General features: G+C 32.5%; 1 protein-coding gene across 1 annotated transcript in view; it reads left to right on the top strand.

The window, feature by feature from the left end:
• Positions 1–6564, top strand: part of LOC129004023 (acetylcholine receptor subunit alpha-L1-like) — a 64930-nt gene extending 58366 nt beyond the window's left edge. The window contains exons 7-9 of the mRNA XM_054432395.1: positions 25–150; positions 1958–2141; positions 6248–6564. Of these exons, the coding sequence (XP_054288370.1) occupies positions 25–150; positions 1958–2141; positions 6248–6451 (514 nt within the window). The 3' untranslated portion in view covers positions 6452–6564. The remainder of the gene's footprint in view (positions 1–24; positions 151–1957; positions 2142–6247) is intronic.
• Positions 6565–21791: the final 15227 nt, after the last annotated feature.

Genomic DNA, 21791 nt, shown 5'->3' with positions numbered 1-21791 from the left:
AATGATCGTATTTTTATTGTGTAGGTCTCGTCTAAACGCGGCCATCGCTGCCGCCAACTCCTCGGGGGCGTCCTCCCCTGACTCCATGAGGCACTTCCCTCCACGGCCGGGTGGCTGCAACGGTCTACACTCATCCTCCACCACCAACAGGTAAGACGAGGAGAACTAATGCCACCATGGTACCATACTATACTGACAGGTAAAATCACTGGTTCTCTCGAATTCTCCCAATCACCGAACATAATGCATCCTAAAATATAATTAGCCTAGCCATTCTGAATTCAGTTTCTCCCTATATCTTTGGAAGTAATGAAATCACGAAGCCCCTAAGCTCGATGTTTGGACAGTAACTTAAGAAAGGTTTTGATGGTATTTATAACTAAAAGGTCTTACTGTTAAACTGTCAATTAAAAAAACATACATGAACGAAAGAAAAGTTTACAAAATATTTATTGCCGTTATAATTCCCTTAATGAACCTGTGGGGATTCCTTGATAATGTTGTTGCCTAAAGAATAATTAAGACATCCTAAAAGATCTTGTCGAAAATTAAAGTACGTATGTGAATAAATAATGAGAAAATCAATCGGAATAATTAATCGGAATAACAATTCTGTAAACGAAATTATGACTAAATATTTTGTTATAGCGAATTTTCCTTGTAGGGAATACACTATTACCGTTGGTCTTAAGGTAAGACCTGGACCCGGGGCCAATTTATTTTATTATTTTCCTTGCTTAATATTGTGAATGAACGTGTGTGATGGAACGCTCATTTATAATGCTGATATCATTGCCTAAAATATTATAGCCGTTGGATTGAACGATGCTCTGCCAAACTTCTGATTGGCAACTAACGCCAGCAACTCCTCCTTCAATAACTCCTAATGTTGAGTGTTACTGTCCCCTTGAGAGCGATATGTTGCTTGCAAAGCTCTCTATTTTGCCAGAACTATATTTTGTATTAGTTAAAAAGTAAGTTTTAATGTTTTTTTACAATGACGACCGTATTTTTTTGATTGAAAATGGCTTTTCGAAAGTGAGGTCTTTTTTAAACCAAGCATTATCAAAATAGATCATGACTTGGTAGGTATGTAATAATTTCATAATCTTACTCCAACACTTAAATTGGTAATAAGTGACCTTATTTTTTTCTAAATTATATCAAGTTATTTTGAATTGCTAATTGACAAATACTTAATATTAAGTATTTTGAGAAATGTGTCTTATATCTGTCTACTAGTTCTTATGGTTAGTAGTTATTGATTACTGATTATGAGTACTACTGATTTTACAAGCTAAACGGAGGGAGATCGTTTGACCTATGTTGCACCCCCCCCCCCCTTTGCAAGTTATCATTGCTTAATTGGCGATTCGATGGCTCATATGGTAGCGGGATGGAGCTAAGTCCCAAGATGGCTGTGTTACTACGGTGGTTGGGATACTACACTGGTGTCCATTACTAAGTTATATCAGTACAGCTCACTCACTATTCTACTGCACCTCATAACCCACCAACAACATGAGGACATTCGTATGTAAGGAGGCTGTGTGCACCTTGGCTCACGCCTTGCTTTGCTGGATACATTCTGCGTACATGGTCGAGTCCAATGTATAGACTGGGGAATGCAAGGGGGGGAGCTGCCTACCTTTTTAACAAAGCTTAATATATTAAAAGTGTTAAGTGCTCTTTACTGGTCAATACTAAGAAACTATATCAAGATAAAATGTTTTAATGAGTTAGGACTGAACTTAGCTGCCCCTGATTATTGGGCTTGGGATCAAGTCCTCTCCAATGAAACAGCGACAAATATTAATTTTCAGTGAAAAATCCAAGCAATTTTACACTCGCCCTACATTCACATTCATCTAAAAAAAAAACTTATATAAGAGGGTGTCATTGTCTTCACACGGAGATACGTATGGTACCACTGTTGTAAATACATATCTATCAACAGGTTCAGTGGTTTGATTGGAGCCCTGGGAGGGTCTGGGTACAACGGATTGCCCTCTATGGTCGGGCTAGACGACAGCATCAGTGACATCGCCGTCAGGAAAAAGTATCCGTTCGAGTTGGAGAAAGCCATTCATAACGTGACCTTCATACAACATCACATGCAGAGGCAGGACGAGTTTGACGCGGTAAGACTCGGTGTGGAGAGGTAACGCATGTGCATCGGCTCCTCTACACAGACAACGATATCTACTACAAAAATATTCTATAAACATCATACCACACATCGTAATTTATATAAAACATGGATATTTCAGATAATTTTGGATACTAAAATCAGATGCTTTAAAGGTCATGGATATAATAAAAAACAAACTCTTACATTTTCCAAACTATCACGAAAAACAAATACCAGAGATATCTAAAAGATATTTTCTTCAACTAAATTAAGGAGTACATTTTACTATTATTAATTAAATGTATTAAATATAAAAAATATATAATTAACTAAATGAGTATAGATGTGTTCCATCGAAAAACTCTTTAGTTCTTGTGTCCAATATACACTCTCAAATGAGGTAAAACCTATAAAAAGGAATTTAATTATTGGATAAGAGTTACAATTATACCTCCTTGTGGAAATGAAGTATATAAAAGACGTTCAATAAAAACCTGTGCAAATGATATGCATAAAAACTATATATTTAAAATACGTTTTATGTGTTACTAGGCTCAACTTTTTAAAAAGGAATAGTTGTAAATAAGCATTTTAACCAAGCAAAAGAAATAAGTACTTTTATTAAGAATTAAATCAGAATTGAATTGTTATATTTCTTGTTTAAAAACAACATTTATAATCGAAACCCACTCAAAACAAACCTTATCAAAACTACTTCAATACAACTTTTAACTCTTCTCAAATAATTTGATGAATCTCATTAGCATGTAATAATATTTCATTTATAACTGCTCACAATCCAACTTATTTTTAGTGACGATTTCTAAGTACTTATTTCTTCTATTTTACATGCAATTATTACTAACAGCGTTTTCCTGTGTAAAACATATTATATCAAACAAACTAACACTTTACAAGTCAAATACAGCCTGCTTGTCAAATCAGGTATTTCTTTTGTTACTTGCTGCTTGGTTGTGGTGTATTAGGCTAGTGCTTTGTGTGTGCTTGATGTGTTCATATTATTGTGATATTCTTCTCACTCTCTGTCCTCTGGCATTGTGTTCCTTCTATTTTCCTCTATCTTTAAAACTATCCCTTTACGATTATCTTCCACTTATAACCCTTTGAAATTTACATACACAATACTTCAAAGAAATTATTTTACTTCTTCTTTTGTGAGATTATTTAAACGGGAGGTTATATTTATGTTTTACTTAATTCATAATACGTAGATTTTTATTTTCTAGGGTTTCTTTTTTAATCGATCGCCTAACATTTAAGCGATTTAAGAGATGAACGAAATCTTTAATAATTTTAAATCCCAGCATTGGTTGGTTTTAGAAATAAAATACAGTATAATAGCGATGGGCTGTTTTATAATGTAATATGTATTTTTTTATAAATGGGTTTGATTTATTTTATACAATACTTTCAAGAAGTTTTTTTTTATTGAACTAATTAACCCAAAATTTTAACCGAAACTATACTCCTACAAGGGTTCATAGACCTACGCACAAATCAATACACAGAGCTAAATTAAACCTTGGTTAAGTCATTTTGGTTGTTTATTTCAGCCGTGCTTTCTCGCGATTTTGTTCAGGACCGTTTCTCCTAGCCCACCTCCGGCCAGCCCAGAACCCCATGTACACCCACCACACAGGTCAGGCTGACCACAACCCACATTTCACACCTACTACTCTGTGTTCAACAGGAGGACCAAGACTGGGGCTTCGTGGCGATGGTTCTGGACCGCCTCTTCCTCTGGGTCTTCACCATTGCCTCTTTCTTAGGCACGGTCCTGATCCTTTGCGAAGCCCCTGCTCTCTACGACGACACGCAGCCCATAGACGTGGAAATATCGCGTGTTTACCGCACGCAATACCTGGACCTGTCTAACTCGAAATTATAAACTAAGTGTAGTGCGAAACTCTAAATACGTTACTCCAAGCAAAATAACCGAGTAAAGTGTCCTACAATAATGATTTTGTACTTAACGTGTTTTACAACTTTATAACATTGCCAGAGTTTTAATGGAGGAGCCAGCATACAAGATAAATGTGATGCGGAGGTAAGGCGTATACATTTACCCTAAACAATGCACAAGTTTAAGTAGTTGTTTGTAATTTAAATATGAAAATGAATAATAAAATAAATAAATAAACAAGATTAAAACCTAAAATTAACTCCAAATCTAATAAATAAATCTACTGTGCTATATGAATAAAACTCAATTCATAAATAATGAATTTAATTAACACAAATTGAATAAACGATCCACTACTATTAAAAAAACTACAACTTTATTAACGAATAAATTTAAAATGTGCAGTAGTGTAAACATTTGTGTCCCCATATTACTCGAAGAGGGATTATAAGAATTATCTATATACCTAAAAAGTTCCATTTTCAGTTTAAATTTGCATGACTGACTTTTGGTGTCGAATGTTTGCACACTTCTGCTGCTGCACTCATGGTGTGTTAGAACTGTTCTATTGTCAACTACTTTTTCAGAATTTATAGTTGACACATTGAAAGGAATGTAGTTGGTAAGTATTATAGTTTATAATATGTTTCTCAGTTACATTTGATAGCTATTTAATGTAATTTTTAACATTTAAAGAAGCCTTTCAAATGGCAATTAGTGGTTAATTTTTTAAAACATATTTTGAGTGTTATCATTGACTATTTGATACAGAAGAAGACATCCCATCTATATGGATCAGCTGTCACTAATTGTTTACTAGAAAAGATAAAAATAATTTAGTTGTGTGAGCCAGTCACAGATTGCACTAGCGTCTAAAACTCTATTTTGTATTCTATGTTGTTGTATTAATAGTCAATGTTTTATTTAGATAAGCTAAACTATTAATTGAAACCTACATTTTCTATATTTCCATAAAATTGATTTATTTGGTTCTATTCGTAATAAATATATATCCAATGTTCAGGATGAATAAGATTAATTTAGAATCCAAGAATCCTACTTACCTAAACAATGATTATTGCTTAACTACATCAAGCAAAACGAGTAGGTTCCTTCGAATGCTATTTAAACATACTTAACCATCTCCTTTAAATACCCCTTGTCTCTCTTTGACTAAATGTAAAATTTAGTAAGCCTATTCCCTTAAAGCTCTTGCATTCAAATGAATTATCAACACCATCTTGGGCTTTAACTTTCTCTTACCAATAAAAGCTGTATAGTACAAGGCAAAAGATAAATTGTCCCAGCAATGCTTTGTTTATTTTCCGTATAAAAATTAGCTTGCCTTTCTTGAAAATTGTGTTAACAATATAAGATCGTTAAAAAAACATCTGTGCAAACGTGCCAGTCGCGGCTTTATGGCCATAGATCATGCAACTCCATATAAGATAACAATATGGAAATGTCATTAAAAACATACACTTGATGAAATGTATGATCATGAAAACAGCCTATAACTATTGGGTTTTATGCGGGGAGCGAGCTGGCGTAGTGGTTAGAGCGTGTGACTTCAACCCCTGAGGTCAAGGATCATCCCTGCCAAGTCACCAATGGATTTTATCTATACGATAATGCCGCAACCCCTAGGTCTAGTCTGAAGTAATTTGAAAAACAATCCCAGGCTCGTGCCTAGCGTTCAAGGAAACCAAATTGGGTTTTATGCCGAATATCGGTGTTTTTCACAAATATTTATTTTAAAACTGCCAAAGTGTAATAGCGTATTTGTACATCATGCTAAAACATAACCAGTGCGGTTTTCAGTAAATTGTTACATGTAATATGAAACACCAATCGTTTACTATTACGAGTATAATCAATCGTTTATATTACATAATCAAAAGCATTGAGATTTAAACTATATAGTTACACAAATTTAACGTAAAATATGTACAAGAACAATTTCACTGAGCTAATTTGCAATTTAGTTTTCCATCAGGTCTGAGTGGGTTCCTTAACCCACGCTAAACATAAATATCCTCCATGTAAAGTAATGTAATTCATTACAATAATATGAATGTTACATTTACTGCCAACTCCGTTTGTCATACGTGACATCATTATCAGCAACGATCATAATGACGTCATCATAGCTCCAGAACTCTCATTTTACACCTACTGTTCTTGTTCCGCAGGAGGACCAGGACTGGGGTTTCGTCGCGATGGTTCTAGACAGACTGTTTCTCTGGATCTTCACCATTGCCTCCATCGTCGGTACCTTCACCATCCTCACCGAGGCCCCCTCGCTCTACGACGACACTCAGCCCATTGACGTAAAGCTCTCGTGGGTCTACAAAAACCAGTTTCTTCCAGATGTCGACTTCGATTCTCGACTTTAAAAATTTAATCTTTTGTGTACTTTCGTAAACTCGTTCTAGTTATCGTTAAAACATGTCGATGTCGAAATGCGTGTGATCCAACCGTCTTCTATTATACATAGTTTGGTCTTTTAGCAGTTGTTTTATTTCCTCTCTAATTCTAATCGGGTGTTCAACTATTTCTTAAGTGGGTTTTAACAATATTTTTATTATTCAACGACGGTCCTAGCTTCTGTAGGCCTATCAGAGAATTTGGAACAACCACTGGAACATGGTTCTAAGGTCTATACTATCATTACTATTATTAAAATGGTTGGTATTTGTAAGATTTACAAAAGTTTTTAAGTACATAAAAAATTAAAATTCGTTTTAATGGTCCTATATTTTACATTTCTCCTACAAAACCTACGTATTCATGGTGTAGTCTAAAGACATTCATGGCGATTGAAACACGTTTTTATTAAACGTTCTTATTATATCCAGAAATACCGCAGCTTCACACAATATATTTAAAACATTATTTTATGTATTTAGATGTTCCTATATGTGAATAAGAAATTTTTTGTAATTAATAATTTTGTAATTTTGTTTAACACTAAATGTACATAGATATCACACTTTAACCGCTGCCTCAGCTGGTTTTAAATTACTTGAACCACGTAAGTACGCCTGACTCAAGGTTATTATGGGCCTGACTAGGTAAACAATTTCTTATACTCTAATTTTTGTTTACATTAAAACGTTTAATGTTTTATTTTAGATGGAAACTGGCTAGATTTTGGACTGACAAAAACCAAATTTCATCCTATTCAACCGATTGTTTCGATTGAAGTGTTAATTCAAATCTTATGATCTAGCGCATCTGCAAACGGTAATAAGAAAGGAATTTGCTTTAGGGCTTCGCCCCCTCACATTGAATTTATGTCTAGAGACCGGGTTCAAAGATAAAGTTATGCTGACCAGCATAGTTATTTTAACTATTAAAAAATAATTTATAAAAAAAATGAAACTTTCAAAAGTAGCCTAAACATTTTTTAACTAATTAAAAAGCAGAAAATAATTAATACATGTGTGGAGAGAATAAATACTTGTAAGATTCAAAACGAAAAACGTGGAGTGCATGCAATAGATAATTTACGATTATTATCTTCACCTATTCAACTATTATTATCTATTGCATACGCCCACGTTTTTAGTTTTTAATCTTACAATATTATTTTTTTCCCTCCACATACTGTATTTATAAATTATTTTCTAGTTTTTAGTTCGTTTAAAAAGGTGTATTTTAATAAGTTTTATTTATTTTGTTCTACTTTTTACTCTTTAATATGTAAATATATTAAATCTATTGCATATTAACCCTTTTAACTGTAATCAGATTCTGTTGCTACTATTCTCATAATCCTAAAACTTTTGAATCGCTCGGGAGCAGAAACTGTACTTCCACAAGGACACCACAAGCCAAAGGGTTCTCTGCTCTTTGAACAAACTGTCAAATTATAGTATTTACATCTGTTTCCAATTGATGTATTTACATTCTTCCAAAATGTAAGCATTAAAAATGTTGAACTCCATGAGGCGTCGACCAAGGGAAATATGAAAATAATACCCCCGCCGCAGCAAACCTGCCGACTAAGCGAATTTCCATTTGTCTGAATTGATTTTCAGTTAAATATATTTTAATAACATTAGGTTTAACGAGTACCTAGGTTTGCTGCTACAAGGAAACTAATAAAGTGTGTTTTTGAGTAAAATATTGATAGCTTAGTACAAAATAAATAAATTTGCCAAGTTTTATCAAAATATATCCATAAACAAGCAAACTACAACATTTGACAATATTCTCCATAAGAATAACATGGGGAGTTTAAATTTACAATTTTTTTTAAATTTTCTCCGTTACTTATAATCGTACAAAAATACTTATGTATACTAAATTATTTGTTTTTTTAACCTCTTTAAAAAGGTCTAAAGATAAATCGGGAAATTTTGTGTTTTGAGGGTCAAAAGTGAGAATAACCTATTTTTACCCATAAAACCCCCCGTAAAGCCCCGTTCCCATGGTTCGATCGTACTGGTTCGCGAACTCATTCAAGTTTATCCCGCTTTACACCTTTAAACCAAATTTCATCAAAATCGGACAAAAAATACTCAAGTTATCGCGTTCACGGACGTATATATATACAGGGTGTTCATTTGAAAACTTTCCATATCTGTTGTGTGCAAAGGTAAGGCTTTTAACACTTGTTTGTTCTCATTTCCCCCTAATTTGGACATGCCAAATCCAATAAAATTATTTTCAATTTTGAAAAATGCCCCAAAAGGGCCCAATTTGGGGGGTAGGGGTGCTTTTTGAGAAATTTTCAAATGTAAACATGGGTTGTGTGATACATCAATTTAAAGGTCTAATCACCCTGATCATTTTGGTGCAAAAAAAGTTTAATTATCTTTAACCGTATTTACAGGGTGGGTCAAAACGTTTTAAAAAAGGACTTTGAAGTTAAGTACCGTATTACCGTAACTACTGAACGGAACAGCGCCAAATTTCTTTCCAAGCTTATTCTTGAGCTACTCTTTAAGATAAATTGTAGTAAGGGCATTTTCCAAGTTATTTTCTAATTTTTAAAAAATCTCAAATTTTAAGAATAAAAGAAAGCTGAAAACTCAAAATTCTTAAATAGCAAGGTATAACAAATTTCATACCACGTGAAAGGTCCTTTTTTAACAAACATTTTACGTATTTAAGTTTTCTTTCTATCTCTTACCATTTAAAAATTGCAGTAGAAAAACATAATTTTCTATGGTAAAATTGTAACTAGTTTTCTAATAAAACAGCCAAAATTCGTCTCTAGACACATTAAATGGTGCAATTACTGAAGGAAACAATTCATTATTTTTTTTAGGCAGATAGGCAAACAAGTCATTACGTTTTACTTTGTGAAAAACAAGTTTTATAGCTGATGAGAAAAATCCAAGCGTGGGCCGCTTTCTGTAGTACCATTGACTAGTCAATGGTAGTACTAATTTCAAAAGTACCATTTCCTGTAGTACCTAATCAAATATGGTGTAAACTTAAAAAATAGACTTAATTTTACTTATTGGTCATAACAAAAGTGTTCCAGGATAACTGCAAAGTGTTTAACAATAGATATCCAGGTATAACCTTGAGTCACATGGCTGTAAATGATTTAGTTAGGAAGTTTTCTGAAACTGGCTCAGTTACCAATGAGAAAAGAACAGGATGAAGGGTCCAAGATGAATTCTGACACACGTAAAAGTAGTCGATCAATTTGTTATGAATCCTACTACATCGTTGAACAAAGTGCAATGTGTTTTATTAGAAAACTAGTTATAATTTTACCATAGAAAACTATGTTTTTCCACTGAAATTTTTAAACGGTAAGAGATATAAAGAAAACTTAAATACGTAAAATGTTTGTTAAAAAAGGACCTTTCTTGTGGTATGAAATTTGTTATACATTGATATTTAAGAATTTTGAGTTTTCAGCTTTCTTTTATTCTTAAAATTTGAGATTATTTAAAAATTAGAAAATAACTTGGAAAATGCCCTTACTACAATTTATCTTAAAGAGTAGCTCAAGAATAAGCTTGGAAAGAAATTTGGCGCTGTTCCGTTCAGTAGTTACGGTAATACGGTACTTAAATTCAAAGTCCTTTTTTAAAACGTTTTGACCCACCCTGTAAATACGGTTAAAGATAATTAAACTTTTTTGCACCAAAATGATCGGGGCGATTATACCTTTAAATTGATGTATCACACAACCCATGTTTACATTTGAAAATTTCTCAAAAAGCACCCCTACCCCCCAAATTGGGCCCTTTTGGGGCATTTTTCAAAATTGAAAATAATTTTATTGGATTTGGCATGTCCAAATTAGGGGGAAATGAGAACAAACAAGTGTTAAAAGCCTTACCTTTGCACACAACAGATATGGAAAGTTTTCAAATGAACACCCTGTATATATATACATATATAAAAATTTGAACGAATGGTGTTTTTGGCCTCTGGGGACATCAAAATGAAAAAGTAAATCGGTCCCGGGTCTAGGTCTTACCGTGCCACCTACGGTAATAGCTACTTCCCTATAGGGAAATTCGCTAAAATGATATAACATTGCATTGTCATCCATTTGTGAGCTATGTTTAAAGTTTCGAGTCTCTAGTACATCGGGAAGTTAGATTAAAATCGATTGCAAAATTTTTACCGAACAGACAAGAAAGCTAGCTAATAAAAACTTTGTAATAAGGTACTTAACAATTTATCAAAATGTATTTGAAATAAGCTACTTTTTGACGACTGTGCACTAATTGAGTTAGTCAAATCACTCTTTATAGTATAGATCTAAAATTGACAAATTTATTATAAATAAGTAGTTCTATTCACCCAATAACTGTTTCAAACAAACACAACTTGAAATAGGTATTGTACTGGATTCATGTTGCCTCGAAAACAAGCTTTTCACCTGTTTTAACTGTGCTATATGGGCGCAGATTCCCTCGTACTGCATGCATGCCTAATGTATTGGTTTAATTATTATATTTCTCTAACACGAGTTGAGAGATAAAACAATAAATACAACAATAAAACAACTCTTCTATACGCAAACTAAACAGTTTTGTTATAATATATTGTAACATGTAAGTACTCGGTAAATTAATTAACCATTCATTACCTTTATAGATTAGGTATGCAAAATGTAGTCACTTTGGAGAGTGTATTCTCATTTTGGAAGACCTGGCTGAATCGATTCTTCGTTATGTTCATGGCGTTTAACATAACATCGGTAAATTTGAAAAATAATCTACATAAAACTAGACGTCTATCGGCCGATATTCCTTTCACAGTATTGTTACAACAGTATCACGGCTTCAAGATTTCAGGCTTGACAACAGCAAAACAAACATATTTAGGGGAGTGGAGTAAAAAGCTGTATTTGCTGTACTTGTATTTCTATATTTTATATCCCTTTAATATGTCTTCAAAATATTTTATAGGAAATAATAGCATAATATTGCATTTTGTATTGAGTTAGTAAAGTTTAATCAAGTTTATTTTGAAATTTACTCCAAGAAGATTTACGGCCCTGTCAAAAGTCAATTTAAGTGGAACTCCTGGTTTTATCATCTCATAAACTGACGGATCATAAATTTCCTATAAGACTTTTTGTTTGGTGACTGTTTTATTAACTCCTGAGTGGGTGGTTTATATATGGTAAAGTTGGATGTATGTATATAGGAAAGTCTTAGAATTAATCATTTATGGATTAAATATACTATTTTATGAAACTATTTGAAAATATATCTCCTGACTACGTATGACAAAAATTCGCAGTACTCTTTAAAACTGCATGTTTTTACCTGAGAAACATACATCGATTGATAAAAGATAATAAAAGTAAATAAATACACACAACAAAATTAAGGAAAAATAGAATATGCTGTTAACAACTCCAGGCTCAGACCACATGTAACTCAGCCGAATGATGCACATACTATTGTTGAATTTCTTAAACATAATTTTATTTTATCTGGTTACTAGGGGTTGTAGATTTGGAAGGAAGGTGAGGAAGATGTCACTTGGGAACGAATTTCAATACCAAGTATCCTCGTCTTTCGTAAATCGTCATGTTTGATAAATGTTGTAAGATGAGAACTCTTACACACGTTTTTCTTACTGTAGTCCTAATTCTTACACAAAATCCTGATTAAAATGTTTACGCTAATTGAGTGTAAACTGTTTGGGAAAGCATGAAGTAACAAAATGTGGTTTGATTCAGTGAAGTAGACATAATCTCATGATTAAATTTTTCAATAAACAAGTAATTCATTTCAGAACCAATTTTCGAAGTCTAGGACGTTTTTTTAAGAGATGCCTTTGTGTTTTATTGATACGAGTAATTATGTGAACAAATAAAAAGCAAACTCTTAATTAATATAGATATGTTCGTGTTATAACTAATATTGAAGAAGTAGTGTTGATAATATAACAACCTTTAGCAAACCAAATCTGGACTGACTGGATACACAATAGCTCTTAAACAGAGTTACCCTTCTACGAACCCCTTCTCCAACTATAAGAGTCGCCATTATACATGAGTACCAAGAAATACCTATTATATTATCAATACCTCTTGATAAAATGTAAACTCTAAAATATTTATTTGAGTGCTTTGAAAGATCAAATACTGTTCTGTGAAATATTTTGTATATCATCTGCTTAGAGTCTTGCTGTAATTAAACATGTGCCGTGTAAAACCAAAGAGGACATCTTTCTTTTGGCAAGCATAATATGAACATCAAGATAAGTCGTGTTTGAACTAATTAATTCAGGATTGCAGTTTCGAATTTTATAAATATTTACTAATCGCTTAGATTAGATAACTGATTTAAAGACTACATCAGTTAGTAAATACCCCCGCCGCAGCAAACCTGCAGACTAAGCGAATTTCAACTTGTCTGATTACATTTTTACTCAAATATTTCCATAAATAAGACATATTTATTCCCTATTTAAATAACATTAAATTTAACAAGTGCTTAGGTTTGCTGCTACGGGGGAGGTAAAAAGTGTTTTTTGACCATACGTGAATAGTATGGGATGAAATAAATAAATTTCCCAAATTTTATCAATATATATCCATAAATAAGTAAACTACAACAATTTTTGTTTTCTCCATAAGAATAACATGGGAATTTTAAATTAAACTATTTTTGAATTTTCTCCGTGACCGTTAGGCATACAACAGCGCTTCAATATACTAAATTATTCCATGGTCCGATTATGCTGGATCGCGAACTCGTTCGAATAAACGTAGGTTTACACGATTGTACCAAACTTCATCAAAATCGGATCATTTTTGCTCGAGTTATCGCGCTAACGGACACATATATATATGACACATATATATATATATATATACACATATATATATATATATATATATATATATATGAATTCGAACGGATGGTGTTTTTGGCCTTTAGGGACCTCAAAATGAAAAAAATCGGTCCCGCGTCCAGGTCTTACCATGAGTACTACGGTAATAGCTTATTCCCTATATGGGAAATTCGCTAAAAGACCTTAAATTATACAAATCACTGTGTTTGTTTTTCGTTTTACCAAACAATGCATTATAAGACTGTCTTTTAGAATAAGTTTTATATTTGCTATCATCTTTTCGTTATTGCAAATTATTATTAATGCAGGACAATAAGGGGACATTAATATTAATATTTTCACTAGGGCATTAATATTATCACTTTCCATTAATATCATGCTCGGTCAATATTTATTTTGCAATATATTGCGCAAACTTATTGAAGAGCGACCATACACAGTTCAATAGATTTGCACAGCCCGCGGTTGTGCTAGTCGTCAATATTGGTTTCAGCGTTTATTAGGGTACTCACTTGTAAAGTTATCATATCATGCGTGATTTGCATGTGGCAGCCTGTATGGTAGTCGCATTGTTGACGAAGAATAGGAAGAAGAGGATATGGACAAAGGAGTGGTTAAAAAAGGGGTGACTTTACTCATGAAAGACTGCTGAATGAGCTTCAGATAGGTAGAGCAAGTGACTTGAAAAACTCTCTAGATTATACTCATAATCGTTTGATACTAAAAAACTCACCAAGTTAAAATGTCCAAAACACAATTTTAACAAAAAAACTACCTACCTCGAGCAGATAAACTGGCAGACTGCTGCGCAATTCTACCCTTACATCGTTAAATGTTTTGGAGATTGTACAGTAATTTATTTTCTAAACTTTTTGTATTTACTCAATATATTTCACAATCTGATTTTCGCCTTCAATACAGCCCATACCCCATTGTGAAATAATATTGACCGTGGGGCCCTGGGTGTGAAACTTTGCTTATACATATCAAGCCTGATGTGTTTACTACAATAACACCAAACATATACAGCAGCTCAGAAGCCGTTATAATAAAAAAAATCATAATCTAAAATTTAATAGTGGTCCAAAAATTTAGTTTATGGTGGCTGCCTTTAATCATCGTAGGCCATACATATAAATGAATCATTATGAACCATCAGTGAATCAACTTAACTTCCTGAACAATATACATTTATGGTGTGGAGCATATAGAGCTTCAAACATAACAAGGAATTTATAAGTTTTACCAATGACAAAAAAGTGTTATTCCAATGGTTTCATTCTTTACTACAACAAATACTTACACTTATTTTAATAAATATTATAATTTCTTTAATTCTCTATTCATTATTCATTATTTATATTATTCTTTATTCATCTGAGTTTTAATTTTTATAATTTGATAATTAGATCGTTTTCTTTTGAAAATCTGAAATAAACTGTTGACATTCTTTAACATTGTAGTTCGGAAGTGATAGATTCCATTAAATTAAATAATAACGCCCACCAATTAAAACGTTTACGGTAACATAGTTTTTTGTAAACAAATCAAAATTGGATGTGTTTAGTTAGTTGCACAAGACAAAAAATCCAAGTGAAAAAGCTCGTCAAAATGCTCGGTAATAAATAAATCTTCAACCCTTGGAACACAACTTGCTCTGTTCTGAGATTATCCCAAGTTTCAAGTTGGGCCAAGTTAATGACGTAATCCGCCATAAGTCATGGGTATTATTCCCGGGACGCCTCTTCATGACGTCATAAATTACAACACCTGTTTCCAAACTTACACTGTTGTCTCTACAGCTGATTTTTATCACTGTAACTTTGTTTATTTGGAAACAATTTATTTGAACGCCTATGCATGTTTGATATGTTTATAGATATTAATATCAATGTTTGGTTGATCTCAACATATTTTTCTAGAGATTGTTTGATCCCTATATACGTTAAAACTACTGAGTTTTGTTGTTAAAATTGGTTTCATCTCAATTCACAGCTAGTCTTAAGTTAGCTATGAAGGGAATGTACAGTATCAATTTCCTGTCTAGCTGGACGGTTTCCCTACAAATTTTCCTATAAGGAAGAAGATATTATCGCAGGTGTGACGGAAATACCTAGACCCAGGACAAAAAATTATACATACAAATTTACATAAGAAAACGTTTTATGAAATGCATTTTTATGAGATTTGGCATTATTACACATTTATGCTTAATATCTTATCAAAAAGGTATTATTCACATGGATAAACTTCTTTGAATTAGCAAACCAGCAAGATCGGATAACGAGAACTAGGTGTAATGATTAACAACTCATCACAATTTTGATTCCAAATGTTGACCCTTAAAACATAAAAGTTTTTATTGTATCCATCGTGTACAGCTAAAAATACAAACAATATTGATAACTGAACCATTATCTATTAATTAATTAAATGAATTAAAGGTCAAGAAAAAAATTATGAAATAACTGTAAATTTAAAATTGCTATTCTTATGGAGGAATGGACCATTTTTGTTTGCTTGATTACGTATAAATTTTGATAAATTTGGCAAATGTATTTATTTCATCAAATAATATTAAGATTTGGTTTTTAAAAACAAAATTCCCGCTACAACGGGGGCAAAAATCTAAATAATGGCTTCGTTATGTTCCTTAAATAGGGAATAAATTTGTCTTGTTTATGGAAATGTTTAGGTAAAAATCGAAATAAACAAATTTAAATCCATTTCGTATGTAGGATTGCTGTGGGGGGTGTGGGTTCATATTATATACCAATGTGATTCAAATAATTCAACCTGTATTGTTTATTAGATCTGATTCTGTTTATGTCCCAGCACCTACCATGAAATCAAATGATCATGAAAAGTAGAAAAATTTAACTATTTGTTACCCTAGTAAATCAAGAAAACATTCTAAGTAATATAAGTTGTCACAAACACATTTTAGGTTTGACAGGAAACTGTTAAAATTTAAAAAATACAATTATCTCACTGCTAAAATGGTTACCTTACATAGGATATTGAGAACTCCCCTCAGTGGAGCCATAAGTTGTGATTGGATGATGTAACATATGTTATAGCAATTTAAGGATTGGGAAAACAATTATGTTACAACGGATGGAAACTGTTCCCTCCAAAATGACCGCCCTTATCAGCTGTTATCAGAGTACGTGACCACTTTAGTGTTACCGTTAATTTTACACCCCTTTTCACATCAGTTTTGGCTTTTTTCTTGGCTATGTCCAATCAAACAATTAATGCTCCAATTAAGCCCCACGTTTTAGATTGAATTTAAAAATGGCAATTATTGTATTATGGCCATGACAATGTTGAAACTATTTTGATGTCTGATCTACATAAAAGTTCAACACTATTAAAAAAAAAATTAATAACTACTGATGGATTAATAAAGATACTGAGTTTTAACTGCTCAATTCAACCAATCACTTTTAGAAAATCGAAGCAGTTAAACTCATTTTAGAATATTTTAAAGGATGGTTTAAAGGTCAAACATTATTGATGCTTATTAAGATTTTCCGCCCATCTACTCCAGTAATCGCTGTCAGCTGTTGTGAATGCAAGGCACAACAATCGGCAAGTTGTTTTGTTGCACATAAACTACGTATTACGACTACAAAACCCGAGCTATCTCACAGATGTTAGAGTAAGAACACGGGTGTTTCTTGCTCCTTCGACATACTACATTCAACATTCCAACACAAAACATTCAGCATAACGTTGCACAACTTGTGAGCTAGAACCGGCGTGTTTTGTATCGTCAAATGAAACTATCAAGTTTATAACAAGAAACAATGAATGAGTGATTAATAATTAACTGGTTTCAAAATTATAAAGGAATTGATTTGAAATAGTTTACACTATTAAGTAAATAATTGAATAGGCCTAATTGTTACCGGTTCCATGTTAAGAATGAATGATTCTGTACTCAGTTTTTTTTTCTACGTGGAACTGTTTCAACCAAGCCTTTGCCCTCCCCTATTGTAGATGAAATTTAAAATTAACATAAAAACCTTTGATAATTTCTAATTTCTATACAATTTCCCCCTTTCCTTGGGCACCTTTTAACCTCCTTTTTTAAAGAATAAATTAAATTGTATCTTTAATGAATCTAAGTACTTTTTATAGATCAATGACGGTTAAATGCAAGGCTCAGTGCTTGCTCTAACTCTGTACCTTTTACCACGTATTTACGAACCACATTCCAATACGATTGATTATGAACTTTAGTAACCTTAATAAATTATGCTTTCTTAATAATTTTAAAATTAGATACAATAATATAAATACCATATTTTAAACCATTTCCCCCCTAAACTATATCAATTCCATCAGCAAATGGTAATAATATTTATACAAAAGGTGGATATATAATATATTATTAAATAACTAGATCCGTATCTTTCTTATAAGACTTAAATTTGGTCTTTCTTTTCCGTGTTCGTTTCGCTCTTCTACCAAACTGATTTTCATACTCTTGGTCTTAAATTAAAGGTATGCACACGCATCAAGCATCATCTTTCATTTATGTACTGTATTACTCGATCAAAATAAATAAATTTGATTTTATTTTCGAATTCTTACTTCAATGAAAGATGTATTTCACCAGTTCTAATTACATTATCCTACATGTGTATTGTTTGAGTCTAAGAACCTTCAGTGAAATAACAGCTTTTATTTGAGCTATCGATTATTAAGATCGGAAGTGCGTAAAGCAGGCTGCTAAATCATAAATCAACAATAATCATAATTGTTTTAGGACTTTTCTACATTCAATGATACGTAACTCCATTTTTATATTTCTTCTTTGTTAGGTCTTTGTCTTAAAATACTCCTAGAATTATAAAGGCTTTCATTTGAGATATTGATCGTTTGAATCAGTTAAGTTCAAGATACTGTATTTCTCAATAAAAAACATAAATTAGATTTTTTTCAGATATGGAATTAAATTTTAGATATTTACTCAATTATAATTAACATATCCAATATGTTTTGATCTAAGAACCTTTATTCTAGTACCAGCTTGCATCTGAGTTATTGATTATTAAGATCGGACTTAAAGAATGGTGCTGAATCACGAACAACAGTAATTGTAAAAAAAAAGTTATTTATCATCGATTGGTAGTTAGATTATTTTTCTTGAAACCTCAACAGTAACCATCCACTTCGACGGGTTTCACGTAGTTTAAGTTATTAAAATTGAAACCAAACTTTTCAAAATTGATTTTATGACGAATATTGCATCACCAAAATAATGTTGGCTGGGCTGTGGTTTTAATAAAGTCAAGCTTTCGTGCCACAAAAAGTGTAATCAAAATTCTGGATTCCACATTTTACAAACCAGGTAATAATCTAATGCAAGCAATTTTATCGTTCTGGAATTTGAATTCTGTGGCTATCCTTATTGCAAAAATTAAACTTGATATGTTCTTATGTGTTTGGTCAACTTAAACGTGTATAATTATTTCAACATCATCTTTAAGTATCGTTACATTTTCATGTATTAAAAACTTTCTATTTTATAAAACGCTTATTACCCTTAGTTTAAACTACAAAATCAAATCAAAATTAAATAATCCCAACCATTTCACCCAACAAACTCGACATTTTCGTCTCATTGATGGAGTAGGTAGCAAATACTTTTCCAGACAATATCCCTGATTTTCCTGCTCTATAATTTCCTGAGCTCAGTAAAGTGAGGCGGCCTTAATAACGTTGCAGTTGCTACCACAACAACCACTATATCATACTGTATCTGTGATTATGTTGTGGCTTTAACCAATGAGCCATTAATTTACTCCAGACATTACACACATGTGTGAGGATATAAAATAAGTTTATTAGTTATTTTATTAAAGCTTCATACTGATTGTGTGCTTGATTGGAAGAAAACCCTTTAGCAGTTCAGTACCTAATCTTATTCATGGCTTTTTCTGCGATTTTTTTCAATCTTTTATTATACTTGCAAAGATAATAAAAGACGTTTATTCACACTTTCACAATTTTCATTTTAAAAGTTTTTTTTTGCTTACGTTTATTTCACTTTGTCTAGGAAGCGTTTAAGATTACGTATTTCCAGATGTTATGAATCCCAAACATAATTAACGCTTGAGTGGTTACTGTAATTTGGTTAGCTATTAAGGTCTGAATCTTAAAACAAAAATTTGATTATAATAAACTACCGGTAATTAATATTAAAAATAAAGCAAACCTGTTATAACCCACTTATAGTATAAGAAGGATACTCTAAAAATCTGTTGTTCTTGATACAAGGGAAACATTGCTGTATATTAAATTTAATTCCTTATAGATTATGTTAATGCTAGTTCTAGAGTTACAATGGTGACGAATAAAGGATGAGATCATGTTAAGACAATACTCATATTTGTTTGAATTATTAGATATTTCCTCCTGTGTTTCTGATTTGTGTGCAAGAGAAACATTACACAAATCAAGCAACACGTCAACTACAAATGAGACAGGCAAACACAAGCCAGCGTCTCACGTATTCTCTACGAGGCTTGATTTGATGGAGAACTTCTAAAAAAAAATGTAAAAACAGCTCAGATTTATTGACGTTTTGTGATCTAGAATCTGATCCCGTTCTTAAGTGTGAAAGTACCTGAAACCATACATAAAAAATACCCCCTCAGTAGATTTCTCATCCTTATGGAACAGCTAGACAATTTTATTGTTAGTTCTATACGGTGTACCGCAGGAGTCGTATTTTGTTTACAATTTGTTTATTGGTATTTCATACTTTAAAACCTCGTTTAAACAAATAATACGATCCATTCATAAACAATAACTCGTCCCCTAGTTATATAACCAAACAGTAAAGCACAAATAAAAAAATTAACCCTAAAATAATAGAAACCAAATTTTGTTGAAACTAGTGCCCAGTGTCACCAAAGGGTCTATATGAGCTACACACGAAAAATTAGTGTTTTTTTTAATTTACAATGGGATTAGAAATCTACTTGTGTTGGTTAAAACACACTTTTAGGTACTTGATGTACCTTCTCACTTGAAGACGGGGTCAGAATCCAGATCCCGAAACATCGAGAAAACTTGTTTTTTATAGTTTGAGATGGATAATGTCCGAAGTAATCCCTCTAACTATAGGGTGTTTTTTTTTTTTAACTTGCATCTTTATTTATGTAAAAACCACAATAGATAGAAATTGATGCAGTTGGCGGGAATCATCTATTGACGTAGGGGACACATTTTTTTTAATTCAACGTTACATTCACATTCCCCCCTTCCCCCCTGCCCCCAACTTAATTTTTTTAAGTAGCAAGGTACCCCTTGTGACATATCAAATAAAAGAGCATGAAAAAAGAAAATGTTTGATGAAAAAAAAATTGAAAATCGGTTCATAAATTTGTGAGATATTCCCCCCTCCCCCCCCCGGAACTTAATTTTTTTTAAAGCAAGGTACCCCTTGTGACATATCAAATAAAAGAGCATGAAAAAAGAAAATTTTTGGTGAAAAAAATTTTAAATCGGCTGATGAATTTGTGAGATAATCCCCCCCCTTTTCCCCTACCCATAACTTGTTTTTTAATAGCAAGGTGGTGCCCTTGTGACATATCAAATGAAAAATAAATTGCACCAAACATTTTCTTTTCTCATGCTATATTTCTATCTATTGCGGTTTTTATATAAATAAAGATGCAAGTTAAAAAAAAACACCCTGTATAGCCACAGGTTGCCACTAACATTCACCCGCCATTCAAATCAAAATTCACCTTTACAAAACACAAACACATTAAGCTTTATACTAAAGTAGTAGTTAGAAATTATGTGGTATATTTCAAAGCGTTAAAAACTTTCGAAGAATCTCCATTTCTAACCTATTTGCATTTGTTCACTTTAATATACTTTAAGAGGACCATTCTTGTTTGAACTTTTTTGAAGATAATTTTTATGAAGAATGGAACATGTTTTGCTCTAAGCTGCACAGTTTCAGTAATATTTCATAAAAACGCAAAAACTAATCAAAATTTAAACTTTAACCACCCATTCCCCAAACCCAACGCTCAAAATTATGTAGCTTTTTACCATACATTATTGGGAGCTATACCAAACGGTTTGTCAAAATGTGCCATTCCCTTTCAAAGTTGTTAAGGACCATTTTTCTGCTAATTGGACCAAATGCAAATTTATGCTACAAATCAAAAAAAAAAATACATTATCATGGTAATGCTAGCTTGTAAATGGAATAAGGCTGCCGAACAATTTCAGCTTACAAGCAGAACATGAGAGTTTGGACGAAGGCCAAATGAATGGACAGCGGTTAATGGGTACGGTAAATGGCTTTAGGGTAAGTAACAGTGGAAAATTAACAACACCAGCAACCGCCTGGGTCCACTGCTGACACTGATAAGAGCTGTGTTTGGAGATGACACGCGCGTCGTTCTT

This window comes from Macrosteles quadrilineatus, unplaced genomic scaffold (genome assembly GCF_028750875.1).
Source record: "Macrosteles quadrilineatus isolate MER2022 unplaced genomic scaffold, UCM_ALF_1.0 Scaffold_9__3_contigs__length_116548681, whole genome shotgun sequence".
Taxonomy (NCBI): domain Eukaryota; kingdom Metazoa; phylum Arthropoda; class Insecta; order Hemiptera; family Cicadellidae; genus Macrosteles; species Macrosteles quadrilineatus.
Note: the sequence above shows the minus strand (reverse complement) of the source record. Positions and strands in the feature narration are given on the sequence as shown.